This window comes from Poecilia mexicana, unplaced genomic scaffold (genome assembly GCF_051168715.1).
Source record: "Poecilia mexicana isolate PSO_F unplaced genomic scaffold, ASM5116871v1 scaffold_15, whole genome shotgun sequence".
In the NCBI taxonomy this organism is placed as follows: Eukaryota; Metazoa; Chordata; class Actinopteri; order Cyprinodontiformes; family Poeciliidae; genus Poecilia; species Poecilia mexicana.
In genome coordinates, this window is record NW_028263384.1 from 17947962 (window position 1) to 17972309 (window position 24348).

Below are 24348 nucleotides of genomic sequence, written 5' to 3' on the forward strand. Positions count from 1 at the left end.
TCCCATCTGCACATTGTTACCAGGGTTACCACTAAATTTGTCCAAATCTGTCATGTATTCAATGACTACAGTAGGGTACTATAATTTAAGAAACCAGAGACTCAGTCCAAATAAGTCACTTCACCCTTTTCCGTATAAAGTGTCCTTACTCGGTTCAGCGATTCTCAGATTCTCCTCAGTTCTATGACTCCACCTTCATACCATCAACCACTCAGACACTTTAGTTTTTAAATACACAATATAATGGTACATACTGACTGAAAACAAAAGCTAAGAAGATTTTATGTTGTTTCACATTATTTATTTCAAGCTAGAAGACATCTAGTATATAATGTACATCGGATTTGGGGATATTCATATCCATTTTGTTTCTGTTTTAAGTAATATAGTTTTTGAATTAGTGTAGCCAGAGATCTGTCTGCATTTGACTGAAGATGCGTTTTGTGAGCATCGTACAGTGATTCTTTTCCAGTCTCTGCCATGGTGAGCTCTGGATATGTTTCATGGCTCAGATTCTCAATGGCTCCAGCTATTAACCCTTTAGTACCATCTCCCTAAATGCACTTTATAGATTATGACAGTTGTCCTGAGTCATTTGTTCTTTCATTACAAGTCTGGCACTACCTTCAGTAAGATTTTACTCACATTTGGGTGCATCTCAATAAATTAATTGACTTTGAAAAGTTTATTTATTTGAGTAACTGTGAATGTGAATATGAATCCAATGTGAACAGGCAAAGTACTATATTTCAAGCATTCATTTCTGTTCATTTTGAACTGCTTAAAGTTTTTAAAACCCACATTTCCTGTAAAATTAAATTATTATTTTAGACACATTTTTAAAAAGATTTTTATGGAGAACTTGTCATTTTGTCTGACTGATGACAGCCTTTCATTCAGGAAAGTTGAGTGGAAGAAATAGTTCAGTAGAAAAAAGATGAAGAACCAAAACACAGCCTTAGGAGGTAGTATTCATGCACAAGGAACACAAGTCGTATACTGAGTCCATATATTGTATAATAACAGACAGTTTCTGTATGCAGAAATGTTCCTATTAAACATTCTTCTTGTTGTCATATGTAATATTACATTTTTTGAGAACGTGAACTTTGGGTTTGCGTCAGCTATAAACCATTATCAAATATATCAGAAATGAACACTTGAAATACTGCATATTTCTCTATGTTTAATGAGTTAAAAGTTTTGGTAACACTTTATTTGAAGAGGGGTGAATAAGACTGACATGACACTGTCATAAACCCCTGTCGTGAACATGAAAAAGCCTTCATGAATATTTATGACTGTTGTCATAAAGCGTCATTCGGTAAATTATGACACTTTTAATACAAAGTTGACATTATTCAAAATGTCTTTGTTATGACAACTTGACATTAACCAAGAAATCATTACTGATATAAATGTGTCATAAAAGTATTACTGATTGCACTTTAAAAATTGGGTAACTTTATGTTATTAAAGGTAAAGTTTAAACAGTAATGATTTTTTGGTTAATGTCAAGTTGTCATAACAAAGACATTTTGAATAATGTCAACTTTGTATTAAAAGTGTCATAATTTACCGAATTACGCTTTATGACAACAGTCATAAATATTCATGAAGGCTTATTGATGTTCATGACAGGTGTTATGTCATGTTTATGACAGTGTCATGTCAGTCTTATTCACCCCCTTCAAATAAAGTGTTACCAAAGTTTTTAATAGAATTACCCTTTTGGTGATGTTCTAATTTATTGTGATGCACTAGGATATTGTTTAAAAAGTAATGCTGCCAAAACAGTCTTTCACAAATTCTCTTAACATTAGTGCAGATACAATTTAAAGAAAATGCTATCTAGAACCACTTGGATGATGTAGCAGCCTACTTAGAGTTGGACAAACATTGTCAACAAAGCTGCCCTCAAGTGGTGTGATTTTTTTGAAAGGTTAGCTGAGTGGCTTTTGACTTTTAAATCTGAAATCACCTAATTAAGACAGTTATTGTTAAAGTCTTATTTTTCTTTCATTCAAAGTCAGGAAGAAACGGGACTTAAAATTGTATGGGTAGTAATGCTGCAGTGCTTTAGGATTCCTTGTCATTCAGGTAGAAATTTAGACTGCATTCTTGAGATATATTTTATGGAATGGCAAAATACGTTCTTGGTCCAGGGAAGTTCTTGTTTGGCACCAGTACTGGTCCGCATAGGCACAGGACAGCCACACTGAAGTGGAAAACATGGCTATCGGCATTGCACTAGAGGTATGTTTTCTAAAAAGCTTTGGGACTGGTTGGTACTCCCAGTGACTGATTGCCTCCAGGACCAAATAAAGGCAGTTTGGTCAGGTCTAGTTGGTCCTTGCTGCTCCTGTTGTTAGTTCTCCAAAAGTCTTAAAGAATTCCTCCATTTCTCTCTGGAGGAGAACATTTCGGTTTTCTGCATCCTGATGTGCCCGCTCTGAATTCCTGAGTCGGATCTCCAACATGTGACACTTCTTCCTCTCCTGGTCCAGGTCCTCTTCGAGGTGGCTTACCTGGCACTGGTATTTCGAACAGGACTCCTCCAGCCTCAAAGGAGAGAGAAAGATGCATTATTAATTTAGCAGATTTGATTGGCTATTTGAGTAAGTCAATATAAAATGATTAGTCTTACTTGCGAATACGGGTTTCATAGTTCACTTTCTGTTTTTTCAGCTCCTGCTTTAGTTGGGTCAGCTTGTTTGGGATTTCTTCACTTGTTCCTGCACCTTCCTCATCATTTGTTCCGTTTCCCACCTCAGTGTTTCTCTCTTCATCTTGTTCTAGCTTTGTTGACTTATTGCTTCCTTCTGTGTCCGACAGTGAGATCTCAAAGGGTGTCCAGATAGACGAAGTGTCAGCAGGCAGGCTTAGGCTGGAAGGAGCTACATTGTCATAGGCAGAGAGTCTATGAGATTTGTGGAGGACTCTGTGAGAGTGGGATGTTTGAGGGGATTCTAGGTCATAGTCTCTTTGTGTGTCCTTGAGTTGTAGAGTGGTTTCTTTAAGAGACTGGGTTGAATCCTTCAGAGACAATGTAGAGTCTTTCACTCTTTCACCGGATGAGGTCGTGCGTCTATGTGCACGGAGGGACGACAGGCCATTCATCAGCCAGTTGCTCCCACCAGATTCCGACACGTCCCCTGCTGAGCCTCCCATTTTCCCCTTTGACCCTCCAGAGACTACATTGCCCTTGAAGGAACACCTCCATGAAGGTAGAGCTTTGGCCTGTTTGCTAGGGCTAACAGCAACTTCGCTTTCCCCTTCAGTTTTGATATTTTCTTTTTCATCTACTTTTTCATTCAGTTTGTTTACATCATTGCCCTTCGTCTGGCTGTTCTCATCCTTCTCACATGCAAGAGGATTAGATGTAGGCAGCTCACTGTCCATCAAAACACTGGAAGGTATGTGGTTTTCTTTGAAATTTGTAGAGTTTACACTTGTAGTATTTGGTGGGCTTGTTTCTTCTTGTGAAACCCATTCTACTTTGGATCGTTTGAGCTCATGTTGGGGTGGGAGAGATCTGACCTCAGTTTTGGAATCCTCATTTGGGTATAGTCGAGAGTGTTCACTGATCAGGACAGTCATCAAATGTTGCACTTGGGAACTTCCTAGATACATTAGAAAATACCAATACTTGAGACATGTAGTGGGCGTTAAATGGAAGGTGTTAAAAAGATACAAATTAGCTTTCACATATCAGGCATCACGTTATGACCACACATTATGCTAGCACATCAACTTTGGGGTGCTAGCACATCAACTTTGGGGTGCGCACATCAACTTTGGGGTGCTAGCACATCAACTTTGGGGTGCGGACATCAACTTTGGGGTGCTAGCACATCAACTCTGGGGTACTAGCACATCAACTTTGAGTACAAAATATGTGCATAACCAATAACGGGTGCCATATAGAACAGATAACTATGCAACCTGTCAGTGGTCACAATGGTAAGCCTGATTTGTGTAACTTATGCTAAATAATCTCCAACCTTCCATCATTGTAACAGGATCCTCCACTCTTGGCCGAAGAATATTAGGTCCAAAAACAGTGGCCAGGTTCTGAACACTCATCTTATTGTCATTGGACTGCAACTGAACCTCATCCAAAAACCTGAGAAGATAACCCCAAGAACAGCAATATATAGCATTAGTTAATATTTGCTGTATGCAACTGTTAATCAACACAGTAAAACTGCTTATTAGCTAACCACAATATTTTAGCTATTGACAAATAGCCAAACAAGAATACTCTGATGTCACACACTATTGTGCATGACATCAGAGTATATATAGCTGCAAGAGTAAGCACAACAGCATGGGCCTATATTTGAAACATAGCTGTTACAAATGCAGTTTGTAACAGCTGTTGCATGGTTGGCTAGTCGCAACCTAGACGTTTGTAGATTACCTCACCAGTGTTTTATAAGGAAAGCTAGCATGCTAATTTTATCATTTTAACTCACATTTTTAATGTAAGCTACACATAACATAGAAGGTGATAGCAGTAATTAGCTGATAGGTAACATACTGTTTGAAGCTTTCAGTTTAAAACTAGCATAACAGCTAAGGTGAGTAATATACTAACTTTTGTATAATAAGCTAGTTTCTGTTTGTATGTTTGCTGATGTTAGCATTCTTTTAAACATAGTTTATAGATCCCGTATGCGGCTCAAAGCTTAAGAATTATTTTGAGTTGTTTTGTGATTGGTATACACTAAGTGTCTGGCAGTATCAAAATTATTTCAGAAATGTTAAGGCCATTGTTTCTGCTACAGCTATTGGAAGAAGGTTTGAATTATGTGGTTGGTGTGTGTGGGCTCAGCCTGTTATTTAGTGATTCAGAAGACAGAATAGACATCATGAAGTCAGTGATGTCCTCTGGTGACAACGATGTGGGTGTGAATGAAAGTAATTTCTCTGATTCCTAAATCACAAAGCGGCAACAAGACCATTACAATCACAACAAATACTTCCACAGATGCATGTTAAACTTACTTGCAGATGTATTTCAAGAGGTTGTAGTTGACCTGAGGGAGGGATTTCACCTGTTTGCTTAGTTCTGTGATGGCCTTTAACAAAAGAAACAAAAAAAAATGACATGTTCATGTCCAGGAAAACTTTGAAACAATAAGATGAAAAGAGTTCAAATGAGAATTGTACCGTTTCTTTATCCTTGCTAAGAAGCTGAGCACAGGATAGAAACTGTGAGTATTTGGAGAATGGGATTATAGGTTCTGGCAGCTCTCGTATGTACAGCTTTAACAGTGATGCCACTGTGTGGACGTCTGTGGAACTGTTGGGGAAAAATGGTGCAGATTTTAAAATAACAAACTAACATGGATAATGGAATAACATGTTGTACGCATAAGATGACCCCTTCTGCTCCCTCACCTGTCAAAAACAGGGATTTCGCCACGGTCAAAAATATCCTGCAGTTCTCGAACATGGTTGGTCTGCCCAGGTGCTCTGAAAAGACCCTCCTCCTTGAGTCCTTGTTCACGTATAAAGCTCGCACACAGTTCGACTAGCACGGGGACGTCTCGCTGAGGGCCACACTGTGACTCATATGACATTGTCGCCTGTAGATGCTGACCGAAAACACCTGCAGTCACACAACACACAAAAAAAATCTAAGCTAATAGATTTATATTTTCTGTTATGCACACTGCAAAAGAGTGTTCTTTAGTGGATTAATGGAAATGTGTGTTGATGTAATCACACCTCCACCAAGTGGAGCCCAGATGGCTCTGCGTATGGCTCTGACCCATTCTTCCATGTCACTCTGTGAGTTGGCCATTAGTAGGAAGGATTCATGGCCTGTGTTGCTACGATCCTTTTCTCCACCTCCCCCTGAAAACACAGATTAGAGTGAGTAAAAAAAGATTAAATGAGATACACTTTGTATGCCTCTTGAACCTTTGGTCATTTTATCACACTTCCACCGCCCACTCCACTTTTGGGATTTTATGTAGAAGACTGATACTAAATTATCAGTCAATCAATAATTATCACTACCAGTGTTTTCAATAACCTTTGAAAACCAAGCGTCCATGTAAAGTACAAAGCATGGTATGAGCTCGGCTTCTTTCTTGTTAGTTCAGTCAGCAGGAGATCATCCGGTTTGACATTTCACTTTGGCATTTGTTTTATCTCACGACAGCTTCGACTTCCCTTTAGGTGGCTTTGTGAACATAAAGGACTACCTAACTTCAGAAAGAAAATAAAACAAAATTTGGAATACAGACATAAATATTTTATTAGTGGTACAGCAGTCCAACATATGCTTTCGGGAATTGGATTTTTACATATGATTATGTGCACTTATTGTTATGCCCTGCATTGCGGTTTATAGTGTGCTTTGTGTGTAGGGGAACCAACCTAGAAAGGGTAGTGTTCCCTGGAGACAGCAGCAGCTACTGCATCATGCCTCTCACTCAGTTCTTTCTGTCCAGGAATCTGCCCTCTGTATCTTCTCACTCTGCTATCTCCATAATGCAAACACTGGCTGCATTTCCTATATTAAAATTGGGATTGATTTTGCAAATATAAGCCCACATTTTACAAATTGCTTTCTAAGCACATTTTCTGTGCTTTTGTATGCAACTATCCAAAATCACATAGAAAAGCGTGTGGTTTTCATGCCACTGTGAGGCAATCTGAAACCTAAACTAGGTGGAAGGTTGTGAATTATTAGGGAAAGGTAGGAAAGGTGCACTTTGAAAGTAAGAATCTTGCAAAGCAAAAGCACTAAGGGAGTATTTATTTCAAGTTCATGGACGAACCAAAAGCATACCAGTGTAAAGTCATAAAAAAAGGCATCAGCTAATATGTGGAAAAGATCCAAAAGTCTTTTCCCAAGGCATCTGTTGTTTTAGTCCAGTTTTAAATGAAACGAAAAATAGAAAATAATTACAAATATGTAGAATTATAAATATCATTTATGTAGTTTAAAAATAATTTTGTTTTGCAAGTCATGTCATACCAACAATGACCTTCTACTGTGGCTGTCAAAAACAAACCACATTCATGTTCCAGCAGAACAGATTAAGCAGTCAGCAATACAAATAAACACATTTCAGTACCTTTTGCAATAGCAATGACAAGTGAAAACTTTTTTTTTTTTGTATTTTAAAATGAGTTTTGAACAATAATTCTGAAAAAATGATAGTTGGAATCCTTGCTCAAGCATCCCTTGAACAAGGATAACTGTACAACCTTACACAACAGACATGGTACCCTGCCAGCTCACCTGGAACGATTTCAAAAAGATGGCGACCTGGCTCATCTTGATGGGCTGAGACCTCATTGACCTGACTGCCCTGAAGAGGAATGCAGCCCTGTAGGAGAAATGAAACAGCAGCACGATAGAGGGAAAGACAAGCAGAGGGGTGGACTTGAATGTGAAGTGCATGTTAAACATTGTGGAGTAGTGAGCATACAGGATGCTGGGCAACTGTCCAACAGTGAGAGGTAATTGAGATTAAAGCAAGAATGATTCAGGGGAACTTCTCTTCATCTGCTTATTCCTGGGGTGGTTCCGGATGTACTGTAAGATGGCTAAAAGTCAGCCTCTTACATGACAAACTAGCTTCTTAAAACATTATTAGTGAATAGGTCCATACAAAACACTTTATGTAACACTTTTAAAAAAGGCACTTTAATTGGGGTGTGCATCATGTTTGTGCCCTCTTCATGTGAATTTTTTGTTGTCGGTATTATCACCTGTGCCTTGCTTTCATCTTGGTCTTTGTAGAAGTACAGAGCTTCAGACCTCAGGACAAACCATCGCAGCTGCCAGTTTTTCATGATACTTCTCTGCCTCTTCAGCCAGCCTGCCTTCAAGGGTTTCTCTTGATCCTGAGGAGAGCAAGGCCTGGAGAGTCGAGACAACTCTCCAAGCACCATGCTCTTGGATCGTGCTGCACGGACACAAACATTGAGGTAACATTGAGGTATTAAGATAATCAGAAAAACGATAAGGACACAGTTCCCTGAGGAAAAATTGTCATCCCATTTGAACTTCTCCACTTTTTATAGAATGAGTTCAATCAAGTCAGTTCTATTTAGCACAGCCCATTTTAGCAATAAGGCAGTTAAAATTCTCATCAACACGATAAAAAAACATAACACAATAAACAAACAAAAAGGAAATATCACATTAGTGACAAAATAAAAAAAGTAATAAATGAGAAAATCGATGTTCTCTCTTTATTAAACAAAGGCAACTCTAAACAAATGGGATTTTAGCCTTGATTTGAAGGACCTTTGTGTTTCTCAGTTGGTAGAGTTGTGTAATTTTCTCTATATTTATTTTAAGTGGACATAGTGTTGGTACTGGATATACAACCACGAAGTTCAAAGTAGCATATAGCTGTGCACTGGCAATTTTTTCAAATGAAATCTTGCTGGGGTATCTGGATATCTGGTATCACACCAGATATCTGGTGATATCACCAGATATCTGGGGTATCTGATGTATCTGGATAACACCAGATACCCCACCTTTGCCTGAAATCCAGGCTTTACATGTTTTGTAGATTTTATTTGTTTCCTTCAAATACCAATAAACAAGCATGAAGCTGCACCGCTGCAGACAGGACACCTCTGCTTTGGCTCATATTGTGCTTCACATGGCACAGAGTAATTACAAGTATGGATTATATATTAGCATCTATATGCCAAAGCTCTAGAGCAAAAAGCAGTGCCAGTGTAATAATCTCCAGGGAGTCATGGAGAGCCATAAGCAGAATGCAGTGGGAGAGGGAAGGAGAGGAGGGAGGAATCAATGGCGTCTTTTTTTTTTTGCTTTTAATTGCATCCTGCATTCTGCTGAGGACAGCAGGGAAGGTATCTGTAAGGGCCTGGACAGAAATCTCTCTTTCCATTTCTCCCTCCCGCCTCATCCAGTCTCATATATCAGCTCTGTGTTTGGACTTTCATTTCTCCTCTTTCTGGATGTCCTTTCTTTGCAGTGTCATACATGCCGAGAGGAGAGAAGACTGTAACTCTCACAGAGGAGTCATTAGTAAAACTGTAGGCTGACATCAGAAGCAGGCGGAGCATGATCTATATTTATAGCAGACATGGCCACATCTTGGACATCTTCATTACAGAGACAGGAAATCTAAAGGAGGAACTGAGTTTCAGTTGATGACCTGGCTTAATATTTTTGCAATATGTTAAGCAAAAGTGATATGCAAATGAATTCAAAACTGTTTGAAGCATTAATATAAGATGTATGTGTACAGCTTGGCAAAAGTATTCATACACATAGAAGTCAACCACAAAATGTTGGGAATTTATGAAAAGCCTTGGCTTTATTTGATTGATGTTTTGGAAAATAAAACATTTTTAGGAGTAGTTTTACTACCTCAAGGTTTTGCTTAAGTAATATCATTGTAAAGCATTGCTACTCTTACTGAAGCAAAATTTCTGGATACTATTGCAAGTAATTTCTGGTGTATTTTTTTAACCAAAAATACACCAGATAAAAAAAACAAAACAAAACAAACAAACTACAGTTCATGTTAAATATAGACTTCCTATTTGCACACAAGCTTCTATTTCTGCTGACCTGAGTTTTGCCATTTTGAGGTCAAGTGAATATATCCGCTAAAAGTTGTAGGCTGTCATACATTTTGAAGTTACCAAACTTAGCGCAGGTAAAAAATATAGTTTTTTTTTTCATTTCTGTATTAAAAATTATATTCTGCATATATTAATCTGAAGCGATAATCTAATCTTAAATGTTTAGTTTTCATTGGATGTAAGCAGAAAAGCAGAAGTATAAACCATTTTTTTAAAATATGACATTATTGTATTTATTTAGTAGTTGCATAAAATAGTTGTAATATAATTTGTTGCTTGATAGAATATAAATGGTGATAAGAAAACAGTAACTCAAATTGATTATCATGTAGCTAAAGTACAGTCATATTTAATGAATTAGTATGTTATTGAAATTTTCATTTCATTCAGTAATTCAGTATATTAACTGAAACACTGTATAGATTTACATACAGATTGATGTTTTCAGGCCTTTTTTTAGTATGAAACATCCGACCAAAATAAAAACATTTTTATAAACAGATATGTGATCTTAATGAAAAGTATGTTGAATAAAGGATGCTTTTTTTTTTCTAAAAAGTACTTTTGATCTAATACATCTACCTCATTTGAATGCATATTTTAAATTATTGAATATGACATCATATGTTTTCATTATTTACTCAGATACTGTTGTGAAAATAACCCAGCAGTTCACATACTAAGGGATGCCACATCAGTTCTGAAAATAAAATTTTCCTCTGGCACTTGTTTTGCTATTTAACTTTCTGGGATTTGAGTCTGTTTTATCAATTTTAGACAGCACGCCCCACTCAATGATGCTGTTTGAATTTGCCATAAATGATGTTGCGTTAAAAAGGGACGGAGTAGAGAGGAGCTGGAAATCTAATCAAAGCAGAATACCATCTCAACAAATGAGGGATGGAAAGTCAGAAGACGTGGCCACTGGCCAGGGAACTGAAAAAGGTTACTGCACCATCCATCTGAAGGAGAAAGAAGAAGCATTTCTGTTTTCCACCATCTGTAATAATTTTAGAGTAAAACAACATTCTTCTTTTATTTAAAGATGTACCAGATAATCGACTAATGACTAGTATTTGATGAGTTTCAGTCTGACTGTCACAAAATCAAATTTTTCACAATCAGTGAAAACATCATAGGGAACTGCAAGTGCATATGAAGTTTATATGAAACACTCTTCAGTGCGGAAGCCCTTCAGTGTGGAAGCTTTGCAGAAGAAGGAAAACTCCAAAGTTAGTTATTTTCATCATGAGTGAGGTATGTGTGAAAGACAGATTGCAATGATAATTTCTCTTTTTTGTCTATTTTTTTTAGTTTTTTTCATCTTACAAATTACAAATCTATCTGAGGTTTTGGGAATGAAAATGGGCCATGGACCTGACTTCAAAAGCATGCTCGATTAGTGAATTTAAAATCTTCAAGGGTTTTCATTTTTAGCCAGATAAAAAGTAAAGACAGGTACTTTAATGGAAATGCCAGGAGGAAGGGCAACAACTCCAAGCCGCTCCACTTAAAACGGCATGCATGAGTGATCCAGGAACCACCTGCTGCGAAGACCACACCAAGTATCTCTACTCTGCTTCATTATAACTTCTGAGGCAGGAACTGTTCATCTGATTTACAGCTTCCATGTTCATCTCTGTGCATTCACACTGGCCTGCTTTTTCCATTTGTTCGCACACATGGATTTTCCTCCACATTAGAGGAACTATGTTTGACAGTCAGCTGTTGTGATTTTAGAGGAGGAAGAGAGTCAAGAGTTGCTCCGATCTAGAATTTGTCACCTGTTAAGAGCCGCAACCAACCAGCTGGGGTACACCCTGAAAAACACATAGGATGTGCAGGGCATTGTTGAAGGCTGCCAGCAGCCATGTTTACTACAACCCATGTACAGCAAAATCAAATTTGATGGGTAATAATTTAATCAATTGTGGGAGACATGACAGATTACATCACCCCTGTAGTAGAGCATATTAACTGTAACTGAATACTGGGAAAAACTGAAGGTTCAAGGACTTTAGATAATAAAATCAAATAAAGCTCTGCAAATTACAGTTTACAACGATGACCAGGACGCAAGCTGGCATAGTGTGCAGATTTAACTATAGTATTGAAGCACTCACACTGATGCCTTTATCAATGAAAGCACTAACGGCCGGTGATATTATAAAGACATAACAGACGGAGCTTTGCAGAGACAGTGAGAGGAAGACACGAGAAAGCAGGAGTGACAGAGAGAGCAAAAGGAAGAGAAAAGGAGGAGGGATTGTGCTTACCCCGGCGTGCCTGTTTTATCTTGGGGCTCAGCATGGTTACCGTTGCTGTGCTGCTCCCTCTCACAGAGACATGACTGCATCCCTCACACACTAACCCTCACACACAAACACACTTAGCGCCTCTTGCAGCTGCCTCACCCTGTTACTCCTCATCCTCTCCCAGCATCTCACTCTGATTTCATACTGATACATGCACACACTCACGCATACACACACTTACAGGCACTTAAGCAGGCACTTTCCTCTCCCTCCTCTCTTCTCGTTTCTCTGATTCCGTCTCTGTCCCACTGCCCTGATGTGCCGTTGTTCTCCCATACCTAAAGCCCAACCCACTCCCTCTCTTTTCGCTCCCTATTGGTTTCTCCGCCTTTTGCCGCACACTTGCAGTATCAGTTTCTCACCTTCTATAAATATGTCCGACTGTGTGTCCTCTGTCTTGTCACCTATTTCTTGATTTTGCTCCAGTCTGCTTTATAGCCTCCGCTTCCTATAATCTGTCCATGGAGATTTGGTCTGATGCTTGCCTGGGGCAAAACCTCAGATCGATATATTTATATTAATGGGCAATGTTCTCAGCAGTAAATGTTGCAGAACCAGTAGACATGGCATTGCATTGTTCTCACTGACCACTTAGCATTCTCTAAGTGAGAATACGCTTATACTGAAGCATTGCCTTATACTTCAGTATAAGGCAATGCAATCTGAGTGATGGATTTTTTCAGGTGAACGTCGTTATTTCACCAAATTTTCATTGAGAGAAAAGTGCAATGAAAAACTAAATTTCATATTGAAAACAGCTCAAACTTGCACGTTTTTTGCTTTTTTAAAAAACCAATTAAGCCTATATAAGGAATGCATAGACTTTAAAACAGTTCTGTACCCCATACTTTTTCAGTAAACAATTCAAAAGATCTCAGGGGACATAAACCTTCTCCAGATCAACAAAGCACTAGTAGATCTGACAACCAAGATCCCATGAGCACCACCGGCTGAAATGGACCAGCGCTGTTGCTCATCTTGTCAATTGATGGACACAGGAAGAAGAAGGATCCTCAGAAGGAAAAATTTACTGGTCACATTTTCACAAAACATAAACAAAATACATAAAAAAGTGACTCAGCAAGACTAAGGTAAAAATTAAATTTAGATTTAGATTGAGAACTGGCTTTGGTTATGTTATGTATTGTTATCAAAACCAACATGAGCTAAGTATTTCAGCCTCCGCTGCTCTTCGAGCTCCTACTTTTCTTTTCTCCAGGTTTTAGACTTTACCTGTCATTTGCATGCCAGACATTATCTATACAGTCAAAAACTCAATCATTAGCTTGATTTCAAGGGGGTAATTCAGACATTTCAAGTGACAGTCCCAGAACGAGGAAAAAAAGGTTATCCATAAATAAACTCTGATTTATAGAACAGACATTTCCACAAACATTGTTTACATTTTTTTTATATGAAATATTTGTTTGCAACTGTATCATCAATTGAACATGAAAAGAGGGCTACTCAGTTTTGGTAATAGATGTGCTCTGTACATCGCTGGCAGCCAGGACCCTGACTCATTCAGGATGAGGTTTACAGTCTGACGAAAACTGCTACACTTCTGTGTGGTCGGAGCCACAACACTCAGGGGAGTGATGTTCTTGTTTCTTTCTGGTTTGCAGTGGATGGATGTGTTAAAATGTTTAAATGTTTTTCACCAGGCTGGCACACGAAATGCAGCACATAGAAGCTGTTAGCACAAAAAGCTTTCCAAGGCTTCAGCACTTTGTAGTTACCAATCACACTAATTAAACAAAGGCTTTAGAGAGGAGTAAAACCAAATTAATACCAATACATCTATTGTGAAGTAGTTGCCGTTGTTTTTAGCAGATAGGCTGCAAACAAGAAAAAAAATCCTTAGCCGATAAAATTATTTACAAAACCAAACTAAACTCTGTGCCTCACCTGATAGTTGTTTAGAGCTTTTTCTGATCTGAAGAGTTCTGGATGACTTCATGACACCGAGCTTGTCTTTAAAGTTATGTCCTTTTCAAATGGCGCCATTTCTGAAGCCACGACAAAAAACACACACAAATCCGTTAGTCTCAGGGCCCAAATAATGTCTTTTCCAACATTGTGTGTCTCCAGCCCATAAACAAGCTCCACGCAACAACTCAAATGACGTTCACACAGAGAAAGAAGCACTATAGTCGCCATAATTAACACAAATAACACGTGGCTAAGGAATGCTGATGTGAACAGACTCTAGGAGAAGGAAGTAGAGACGATCATGCGAGGATTACTTGCCATGTCATTTCGGATGGGCTTCCCAGACAACTCCCATTCTTAAGAAAGGCTCTGTTTGCAGCTCAAAATGGCTCACATAGTTCTAGATAGCCTGTTTGATTAGAGTTACCGATCTATATATCTATATATAAAAAACTAAAAACAAAACCTAAATGTGAGATGCTCTCCTATTGTGTTCCTGCCCTGAATCATCCACAGAGGAAGTGAGCTGCGCTGATGGAGAAGTGAAAACTGATGACTTGAAAGAAAATTATATAATGGGTTTCTCCCTCTGATGTTATTACTGTACACTTCTCCTGGCTCCAGATGAGCTAAACCAAAAAGCTCTGCCTCCTGATGCTTTACAATTCAAAAGGAGAGTCCAGCATCTGAAAGGTTTGACCAAGTATGAGACAAACTCGAAACAAAGTGTATTTAAAAAAAAACAAAACAATACACTTTAATAAACATGATTTCTATCACATAAAAAAACACATCACCATAAATAAAACAGTCATTTGGGAAAAACACAAGAGGCACAATATTGAAATGAGAAAATACATAGCACTGTCAACAGCTTGCAAATGTATTCATACAACTAGAGCTTTTACATTTTGTCATGTTACAACTACAAACCTCTAACTAATTCTTATGCAACAGACTGATACAATGTAGAGCACAAATATGAAGTGGAATAATTATACATTTTCAAAATATTTTGCAGACAAACTTCTGAAAAATATGGCAGTGTTTTCCTCCTGAAGACCAGGGAACACACTGAGACAGGGATAGTTCTAGAGATCATGTCACCGCCATAAAACATGGTAGCTGTAGCATCATGCTGTGGTGAATTTTTTTTTTCACAGAGAAAAAATAAGTTGGTCAGAAATTGATGGGAAGATTGATGGAACCACTTACTGGGCAATCCAGGAAGAAAATATCTTACAGGCTGCAAAAGACTTGCAAAGGGTGGTAGCTGTTCACATACATGCTAACACATACATTAGCATTCAGATGGTAAGTGTGTTGTAGGTGCCCAGTCAAAATCTGGAAGCAAATGCAACTAAAGATCTGCGATATCGTTTGAAGGTTACTGCTCACCGATGACATGTCCATCCAATTTGAATGAGCAATTTTTTTAAAAGAGCAAAAGTGTCAGGCTCTGAAAAGGCAAAGCTATACACGTACTACAAGACTTGAAGATGTAATTATAGGTGAAACATTATTTGACAAAACATAGATTTAGGTGGGTTGAATAAAAATGCACACCACACTAAAAATAACAGAAACATTTAAAACCACAAATTTTTTACTTCGCAGTTTGTGTTGCTCTGTCACATAAAATCTCCATAAAACAAATCTAGTTTGTGGCTGTAATTTGACAAAATGTGAAAAAAATATGCATTCAAGTTATATGAATACTTTGATAAAGTACTATATTCATGCACAAAGAAATACTATAAAAAGCACTTGGTTTCACAGTCTTAAATGTGCTCAGCTTCATCACTTCATATGGGTGAGAGGCAGTACGGCAGACACTAAATCAGCGTATGTGACGTAGCCACTCACACAGTCCAGACACACCAGTCTCTGAGGGGTGTGGGGACTATCATCTATAATCTGGAAATATGGCCCTGTGAGACGTGTAGGAAATGAGTGTTTAATTCAAGGCATGAAAAAAGGCACGTCCCATTAGCCAGAGCAAAAGAAATGTGAGGGCAGAAATGTCTTGAAGCAAATGAAATTAGAAAAAAGTCTCTTGGTGCATCTTGGTCTGGAGTTTACCCAACAGTGTTGCACATAAAAATAAAGAACCGTATAAAAAAAATTACATTAAAAGCAGCTGTAAACAAAAATGTTCAGTTATTTGGTAAACCGCAATCAGCACATCAGCTGATAAGTCTACTTCTTTCAATAAATGCAATACTTTCCAAACATACCTTTCCAGAGATATTTGTCCTGCTTAGTCTACTTTTTAAAGTATAAATACAAAACTTTCCTTGATTGTATGTCAGATGATTTTACAATGGTCATCATGGAAATATGGACCCTCCATAATGGACCCTCTTTATCTACAGAGAGAAAGGAGGAAGGACTTGAACAAAGTGGGGATGGAAAAAGGTAGGAAGAAAGAACAAAGGAATGAAAGGACAAAGAAGAAATACAGAAGAAAAAACTAAAATGAAAGGGAGATAATGAAGGAATGAATAAAGGAAAATCTAATGAACAAATAATGAATGAACAAAAACAAAAGACAAGTAAGGAAGAATGTCTTCAAATGGATGAATGAAAAAAGATTTTTGGTAATAAAATGAAAAACTAATTCTGTATATACATTTTGTACCGTCTATTCGTTTTCCCAGATGTATCCAGACTTTTATGTTTATTACGCATTTATTGTTTCAAAACTTTCACGCACTGCATAAGGCGTTGAGCTGCAATCATGTGTTTCTTGAAGATTCTAGGTTTCAGTTTGGTAGTCTGGATTTCCTTCTGGATTTCCATATTACTTTTTTGCCTTCATATTTTGAATCATGCATGAGTTCGGTTCAATTTTGCTTAGCAATTCATTTTACTGGTTTCTGTTTCTTGTCAATTCATGCCATCAGTTCTCCTCAGTACGACAGATTCAGCAACTATTGGGAAATCCTATATTAAAAATATTAAATGGTACTGGAACAAGGGAAACATTGTCAGTACAGTGTTTGAACAATCCAAGGCTTTAAATCTGCACATGAGAAACAGTACTAAGGTCAACAGGACAGCTTTACACGGGCCAAACTGGCAGTGTTAAATATCTATGGCGGTTTTGTCTTCTGTACTTTGTCCGCCACCCACAGATCTACGTCCCTCCAGGAGAAAGGCTGCTACGACCGCCAACCGTTGTCCCAGTGACCTCTGCTGCGCAGTGCCCTCACTGTGTCTGAAGTAGGTGGTCGTTCTGGCGGCGATGGCGTCAAACTGCTCTGTCAGAAGCCACACCTCCCACAGGAGAGTCAGTGCATTCATAATAATCAAAGCCACGACCCAGAACTCCTCCCCCAACAACGTGAGCCACAGTGAGAAGCTGGGAGTAGACTCCGACGAGCTGCCATACAGGTAACTCGCCCCCGAAGCGATAAAAAGAAGGTGGGCGGTAACCATGGAGAGGATGAAGATGAGGAAGAGTCTGTGGTTACCCTGACCGATGCAGCGGTTGAGGAAAAGGCAGTGGTGGTCGTAGTCTTTAATGCACACTTCACACAGCTTACAGTGTTTTGTATAGTCAGGCTGGAACAGCTGGGAGGAAGACAGGGGCAGGGTAAGAAACAAAGCAACAGAGAAGAGATTCACTGTCAGCTACGAGTCCAGATCGTTTTACCTCACAGTATGGACAGAACCTGTGAGGGCTCTCGTTGTTTTCCACCAGGTCAGCAATGCAGGAGAAGCGAGGATCTGCATCGGCTCTGTCTAAAACCCCGGGATCTTGAGTCAGAACCTTATAGAAGAGACTGGCTAGTATGAAGAAGTGGAGCAAGGACACCTGAGCCAAAGTGCTTATGGGCCACACACATTCACAAGGTCAAGGATGAAACTACTTATTTGATGTATGCAGCTCATAACTCTTTTGCCAAAAGGAAAACACTTAGTCTTCTATGATTACATTTAATACGGAGCATGCATAATATGGAGTCTCTTTCTTTGACAATACATTTTTGCACAAACCAGATATTCTCCTGTGTCCTCTCTGTGAGCTCACCCCACAGGTTTTCTCTAGAATTTCAGTCTTGGGACTCAGAGTCTCTAATCATTTTTATCTCTGGTAAATCCATCATATGAAAACTGAGTCATTTTCAATTTACAAGCAATTTTTATTAAACAATATCCTGAGTTCATGATGCCATGAAATCCAACAAGACTTCGATGTATTTTAGAAGTGAAACGTGTCTGCAGTATCACAGATCTTCAGACTCAATAGTGGGACAGGATGCTTCTAAACATTCATGCCAAACCCACCTGGAACATTTGTTGCTGAAAAGTCTGGATACAGTACTTTGTCAATCAAAGCACATAACTCAAATAGAAGTCCAGTCAGAGAATAGCCAACATGGTCACATGGTCACATCTGTGATGTTATTGCAGCAAAGAAAAGGCATTTTTATAAAATGGGTGTTATGCATTATTCGTGAGCATTAAACAGAGTGGCATCCACTGATATTTTCTGAGTTCCACTGCTCATCATTGCATGATAAATTTGGGTCCTGGTCCAGCCTTTGTAGATATTTTCCAAATCCAAATCTAAATATTGGTCCGATGAACAAGTTCAAGCAAGCAGCTATTTTCTCACTTATGGATGTCCCACATGTGCCTTACTTGTGTGACATGTTCTGTGGTCTTTCCCTTTTTCAAAATTTAGCCAAAAGAAAAGGGACTCTGCAGTGGAAGTTAATAGACATTCTGATCATCTTAAAAAAGTAAAATGTGAACTTCAAAATTGCAATATGATTCAGTTCAGTTTACTGAAATTGCGAGATGTAAAAAGATTGATAAAACCAACAAAACAGAGAAAGTGCAAAATCCCTAAGGTACAATTCATGGAGAGGAAACAGGAAAATAACTAAGAAAAAGCTTTTGGCATAAACCTAAATATACCCCCTCTTTAAAGGATATTAGGCATCATTTTTCCATAGAAGCACAGCAGGGAATGGACGATGCCAGCCAACAGTGTCCCTAAGTATATTGGATTAGCTAGCCTAGAGACAAAGACATGAGACGTCAACTGGGAGCTGACCCAAACAATGTGGTATGGTGGTATGGTTAACTACATACTGATAGTTTATAGTTGACATGAAAATACCTCTGGTAGGTGGTCATGCGGTAGTACTGGGTGAAAATGCTTCTAGCCAGCCATGGGAAGAGGAACGCACAGATGAGGCCTCCATAGCCTCCAAACATGGCAGCTATCAGCAGGATGGCAGCTCCACTTAGAGATGGAAAAAACAGGGTCCAATAGTACAGAACTGGAGAGAAATAGCACAAGCACACATGGGTCAACACAGAGAAAGGATGCTTAATGGTAGAATTATTACTACCGCAAGCAGTATTTGCTGTTCATTGCTTAAAATAAAACTAACATAATAACTACCATCAGACTCTCTGGGCTTGTGATGTATTGGCTCATTTATGTACTGCTTTAACAGTTTGCTGAGTTGCTGATGCCTGAAAACAACATAAGCAGATCTCAATCTGCATCAAGAACTCAAGAAATGTACAAAAACGGTTCACTTATTTCTACACATTGTTCACCTGAATGTCTTTCCCTGCTTGCAGAGATCCAGTGGTGTGAGGCCGCTGTAGTTCTTCTGATGAAGCACTATGCAGCCAGTCTTCTGCAGCAGAGCCCAACACACTTCTACTCCACCCCTCTCTGCAGCAACATGGAGCGCTGTCGCTCCCCGCTGGTCAACTGCGTTCACAACACACCGCTGGACAAGAAAACCAATAACCCCGCCCCCACAATTTATGCCACTGCTTGAAGACCTGACATTGTTACATTTTTATGCTATATATTTATAGTTTAATGTTTGTTTAAATTATGTTAAATTTGCAGCATCAGCGCATACATCAGGGCAAAACAAGTTAAAACTATGTCCATTTAGAATATTTCATACCTGGTCTTTGAGCAAATAGCGAATCATGTCAATGTTGCCGGTGGATGCAGCGAGATGCAGGGGCGTCACCTTGTACATGTCTGCGTCAGAGAATCGGAACACTCCTGTCTCCCACAGATAGTGCACAGCGACTCTTAGAGAGGTGAGCAACAGTTAGAGCAAACAAAAAAAAATAAATAAAAAATATTTGTTTTGAAGTGTTTCTTCCGCTTACATGTTGCCCCCGGTAACTGCATGATGCATGGATGTTTTCCCCTGCAAGTCCACAAGCCGCAAGTCTGCCCCATATTGCATCATTTTATGCATGTTGTAGATGTTTCCCTGCCTGTTGATGGAACACATGCAAATGCGTGTATCCTGGGCTTTTGTTTGAGAAGGTAAAAGCAGCACCTTGTGGAAGATTCATATCCTTTGAATGATTCCACATTTTGTCCCGTTACAACTGCAAACCTGAAAGTTTTACGTTGGAAAAAAAAAACAAAGTTCACAGAGATGGAAAGGTGAGATGGAAAAATTACTTGATTCCATCATCTCAGACAAATCAGGTCTACGGCATGATATGGTCACCATCATGTTTCACTGCAGGAATGCCATGCTGAAGGCAGTGTTAAGTACTTTGCATGTACTGCAAAAATATGACCAGAGCATCTTCTTCTACATGTTTATAATTTCCTTTGCGTGGCTTGAATTAAAACTGCCTTCCTTTCAAGAATAGGTTTCTTCCTGACACTTCTTTAAAATTATTGTCTTATAATGTAATTCTGCTTAATAGCGCTCAATAACTGTATTTCTGATATGTTTAGTGTTTTCATTGGTCTTCAGGATGGTTTGTTCACTAATCTTTTCTATGAAACGTCTGACAACATTCGCTTCAAACAAAGTAAAGTTTTTGTTTATTCAAGATTGCACTGATTTCTGGTCACACATATGTATTTTGTGCAAATGCCAACAATGTCAGTTTTGGTCTCATGTGCCCAGAAGAACTTCTTTTACTTGTCTGAGGTCTTCCCTACACAGTTTGCCACCTACAAGAAAAAGAACTGAATCTGTAATTTCCCAACTATGAGCTACTTTGAGTTAGATTATCATATAAAATCATTGTAAAATGCAATGATTAGAGAGGTTTATTAGAGAGTTTGTAATTGTAACTGGAAAATGTGAAAAAATGATCAACAGGTATGAATACTTTTTGCAAGGCAATGGGTGCAGCTTCTGCTCACCTGCAGGCAAAATGAAAAGCTGTCTGCCCTGAATCACACGTCATGTTAGGGTCCGCACCAGAACTGAGGAAGAAGTCTACAAGGGAGCGGTTTCCATGGAGAGCAGCATAATGAAGAGGACTGAATCCACCCCAGCCTAAATAAACAAATGCACATCACAGTCAGAATGGAAGACGTCCCTTTTCACTGAAGTTACATGGACTTAAGCATGCTTTAGTTCAGTTTGAGTTTGTGCTGTCCATCTATCTACCACAGGACCTGTACCAGAACATCATACAGGTTAACTACAGCAGGGTTGGGTTTCCTCCTGGCAACGTCACAAAATCACACATGGAGAACCACCAGGCATGCAGATAACAATGAGCAGTAACAGCTGTGTTGGTGTAGTAGTTATAAGCTATAATGCATATTATGCAGACATTTCACACAGACATAAAACGTGTTGTTGTTGTTTTTTTTCCTAATAGGATAAAGTCAAACTAGAGAAATGATCAGGAAGAGGTTAAACCCTCCTGACAGGAAAACAGAATGAAGAAAGTGATTTCCTCATTCAAAGCAATGAATGATTTAATACATTTTAAGTTTACACTGCAGCTAATGTTACCTTACCTGTTTGCCTGAGGATTGTTCGATCATTTTGCACGAAAAGTATGCACTGTTCAACATCCCCTCTTTGTATACAGTCAAATATGTCTCCACCACTAATGGTGCACAGAGGCATCGCATGCATTGTGATGGGGGCACAAAATCTGTCCTCCACGATTTCCATCGGCTTGAAACTGGAGCGACACTGAAATCAGATCAACAGAAAACGCGCCATTACATCACGATGAAAAGCGAAACAGAGGATCATCTTTCCCAGCAAGCAATCACTCAAAAAAATTTTTTGTCTGTGTGTTAAATGTAGACCGCTCCCTAGGCCCCCCATTGGTTGAAACAGGTCACGTGACTTACTGCTACTGCGCTTGAGATCACTATGCACTAGATGACGTATGCATTATTATGCTAATGAGATACATGCAAACGAAAACAACAGCTTAAACAGCATATTTCGGTTCAGTTATGGAATAGAGTCAGTTTAATAGTAGTTAAAGTTTAAAGCCGTCATGGTTCGTGTTTTTACTTACATTTTAACACATTCTGAATTATGTATCACAAACTACAAAGACAGACTGCTGAGCTTCTAAAACAGGGGTTCTCAAGTCCAGTCCTCGAGAGCTGCAACTTTCACGTGCTTCCCTGCTCCAACACACCTGAATCAAATGAATGGCTCGTTAGCAGGTCTGTTCAGAGCTGGTTGGGTTTCTGTGAACTCAGATTCTCTAACACTCAGTAATGGGCAAATTAAATAGGTCATTTTAACTGACTCCCTCTCAAGTTGTTTTAGAACTGTTAGGACAAAAATATGTTTCTGTTAATCTACACCAGCCGCGTTATAGAGTCATCTGTTAAGCAGTGCTAATGAGGAAAAAATAAAATTCAACGTTACAGGTGAGTGAACCTCCCGGAAACCTTTACATTTCCTAAAGGTCCGGTAAAGGTTACTTCTTAATCGTTTTGGACCTTTGCATGGCCTGAAAGTTCCCAAAATTTACCGTACTGTAAAGTAATTGTCAAAGAACGTTCCCTAAAAGTTCCCCAAAGTGTGATAGTAGGAATTTTCAGAAACCACTTCCTAATGCTTTAAACTGTGAACCTCCCAGGAACATTTAAGAGTTGTTTCCTAAAGGCCCTGGAAAGGTCAGATTTTGAGTGTTGTAGGGAATTTGGATATTTTCCTGATGGTCACGGAAGGTTATAAGGTGCAAACCCACAGGAAAACTTTAAGAAACCTTCCGCATGAAGTATTTTCCATAAGAATGGGAAATATTATGAAGGTGACATTATAAAAGTGGTAGGCAGATCTCAGCGAACCATTGCAGAACATTTCTTGATAGATCCCACAATTTCTGGTGTCGGTGCTGAAATCAAACATCAGGGAACCTTATCATTAAGTGCTCTGAAGTTTGTCCAAATATTAGAAAATGTGGACATTTGGAGCCCATTCGCTGATGGTTTTCGTCTGTGCAGCCCTTAGAAAATATTGCCTGAAGGTTTTAACAAGGTTAACCTGTGCCATATAAGGTATATTTAGTAATAATTACCTGCTTGAAGGTATTTTGTATTAGAGACATTATTTCAGTCTAATTATTGTCAGACTGGTGTATCATTTATACCCACAAGGTGGCGATGTTTACTCACATTTCCTCTGCCATTTTTCTGTTTAGTTGAAATTCAAAATTCACTAATTTTCTTACAAGATCCAAATCTAGGTCTGTTGAAATTTTTTCTGTAACTGTTAAACATCATCTATTTGCCCTGGCTTGAAAATTAAATATTAAACAATTTATTCACCAAGTTTGTTACTGATCTTTTAAGCGATCAGTAAGTATAAACTTTATATAGTTTATAAAGTCCTCTCAGCAAGACCTGTTGTCGTTGCTGAAGATCTGTGGTAACACAGTTTCGTTCGTTAGAACTCCTTGTGCAAAGTGTTACAGATAAAAATACACGCTCAGATACAGTAAATCATGTCTGTCACAAACTATTATTAGAAATCAAAATTGTTTCAGAAGAAAATATTCAGTTTCACATAAAGCTAGGGGAGTGTTTTAGATTTCTTGATGTCTCTGGTGATCGATTAGATCGCTGGTGACTCAGACTATTAAAGTGTAACATGGCAAGCTTCTAAAAACAACAGCTCCTCTTTGTCTTGCAGGGAGGGCCTCATCTAACCAGCCAAGCAACAGTCTTTCACTTCTGCTTCTCTGAGGAAGTGAGAAAGCACATGACCTGAACCAGCTGACACAAGTTACAGTGCTTGTTCAAAGTCTACTAGGTGCAGATTCATAAGGGGCGTGCTTTTCCGCAGCGGGGTCTGGTGGCGTGCGTTACTCGTCATGCAATAGCAGGTCCTGGCATGACTTTCCCCTGACATGGGAATACAGACAGACCACTCACTCCTTCGGAAAAACACAACACATATGATACGATTCCTTAGGAGCCAGGAAGCCTCTTTATGGCTCTGACACAACTACAGGTAAGGATTTTTCGTCAGTTTTATGAATGGTTTTTCTTGTGAAATGTGTATCAGGCATGCAGTTATTATGCTTCTCAGCATTCTTGCATTTTGTGATTCATAAAACAAACCAAAAACAATCTAAATTTTCTATATGAAATACGAGTTATTACTGGGATTCTTTAAAACATTGCTATTCACATTCTTTAACTTGGTGCATTTGATCAGATTACCTCTTAAGTACAAATTTCCCATCATTGTGGATCATAATC

At 38.7% G+C, this 24348-nt stretch overlaps 3 protein-coding genes across 4 annotated transcripts in view; 1 reads left to right on the plus strand and 2 right to left on the minus strand.

Annotated features, from left to right (window-relative positions):
- Nucleotides 1-279: 279 nt before the first annotated feature.
- On the minus strand, nt 280-14436 carry arhgap22a (Rho GTPase activating protein 22a). The gene is made up of 10 exons (XM_014982513.2): nt 13827-14436; nt 7738-7934; nt 7265-7352; nt 5737-5865; nt 5407-5617; nt 5176-5308; nt 5011-5084; nt 4005-4126; nt 2648-3623; nt 280-2562 (listed from the first exon to the last, which is right to left on the minus strand). Exons 1-10 carry the CDS (start codon nt 13876-13878, stop codon nt 2343-2345), a joined length of 2202 nt encoding a protein of 733 aa, XP_014837999.2. The 5' UTR covers nt 13879-14436; the 3' UTR covers nt 280-2342.
- A 130-nt stretch (nt 14437-14566) lies between these two features.
- LOC106915125 (uncharacterized) lies at nt 14567-21926 on the minus strand. The gene is made up of 10 exons (XM_014982515.2): nt 21628-21926; nt 21019-21154; nt 20013-20123; nt 19799-19931; nt 19434-19612; nt 19273-19346; nt 18985-19147; nt 18798-18880; nt 17509-17699; nt 14567-17426 (listed from the first exon to the last, which is right to left on the minus strand). The coding sequence occupies exons 1-10, from the start codon at nt 21785-21787 to the stop codon at nt 16938-16940; spliced, it is 1719 nt and encodes a 572-aa protein (XP_014838001.2). The 5' UTR covers nt 21788-21926; the 3' UTR covers nt 14567-16937.
- A 359-nt stretch (nt 21927-22285) lies between these two features.
- Nucleotides 22286-24348, plus strand: part of wdfy4 (WDFY family member 4) — a 53821-nt gene continuing 51758 nt past the window's right edge. Inside the window, exons 1-2 of one of the 2 annotated variants that reach the window (XM_088013524.1) lie at nt 22286-22509; nt 23777-24097. In XM_088013524.1, coding sequence (XP_087869650.1) covers nt 24077-24097 — 21 coding nt within the window. In that variant the 5' untranslated portion in view covers nt 22286-22509; nt 23777-24076. The remainder of the gene's footprint in view (nt 22510-23776; nt 24098-24348) is intronic. The other variant, XM_014982510.2, reaches the window with a different exon arrangement.

Bases quoted from the DNA above. Each gene is read 5' to 3' on its own strand.
- arhgap22a (XM_014982513.2), bottom strand. From the start codon at position 13,878: ATGAAGTCATCCAGAACTCTTCAGATCAGAAAAAGCTCTAAACAACTA. The intron at 7,935-13,826 runs GTGAGGCACAGA...GTGTCCGTGCAG, and splicing joins AAGCTCTAAACAACTATCAG to CACGATCCAAGAGCATGGTG. The intron at 5,309-5,406 runs GTGAGGGAGCAG...TTTCCCCAACAG, and splicing joins GAAATCCCTGTTTTTGACAG to TTCCACAGACGTCCACACAG.
- LOC106915125 (XM_014982515.2), bottom strand. From the start codon at position 21,787: ATGGAAATCGTGGAGGACAGATTTTGTGCCCCCATCACAATGCATGCG. The intron at 19,932-20,012 runs GTAAGCGGAAGA...CACCTCTCTAAG, and splicing joins GCAGTTACCGGGGGCAACAT to AGTCGCTGTGCACTATCTGT. The intron at 18,881-18,984 runs GTATTTTCATGT...CTTTGTCTCTAG, and splicing joins CGCATGACCACCTACCAGAG to GCTAGCTAATCCAATATACT.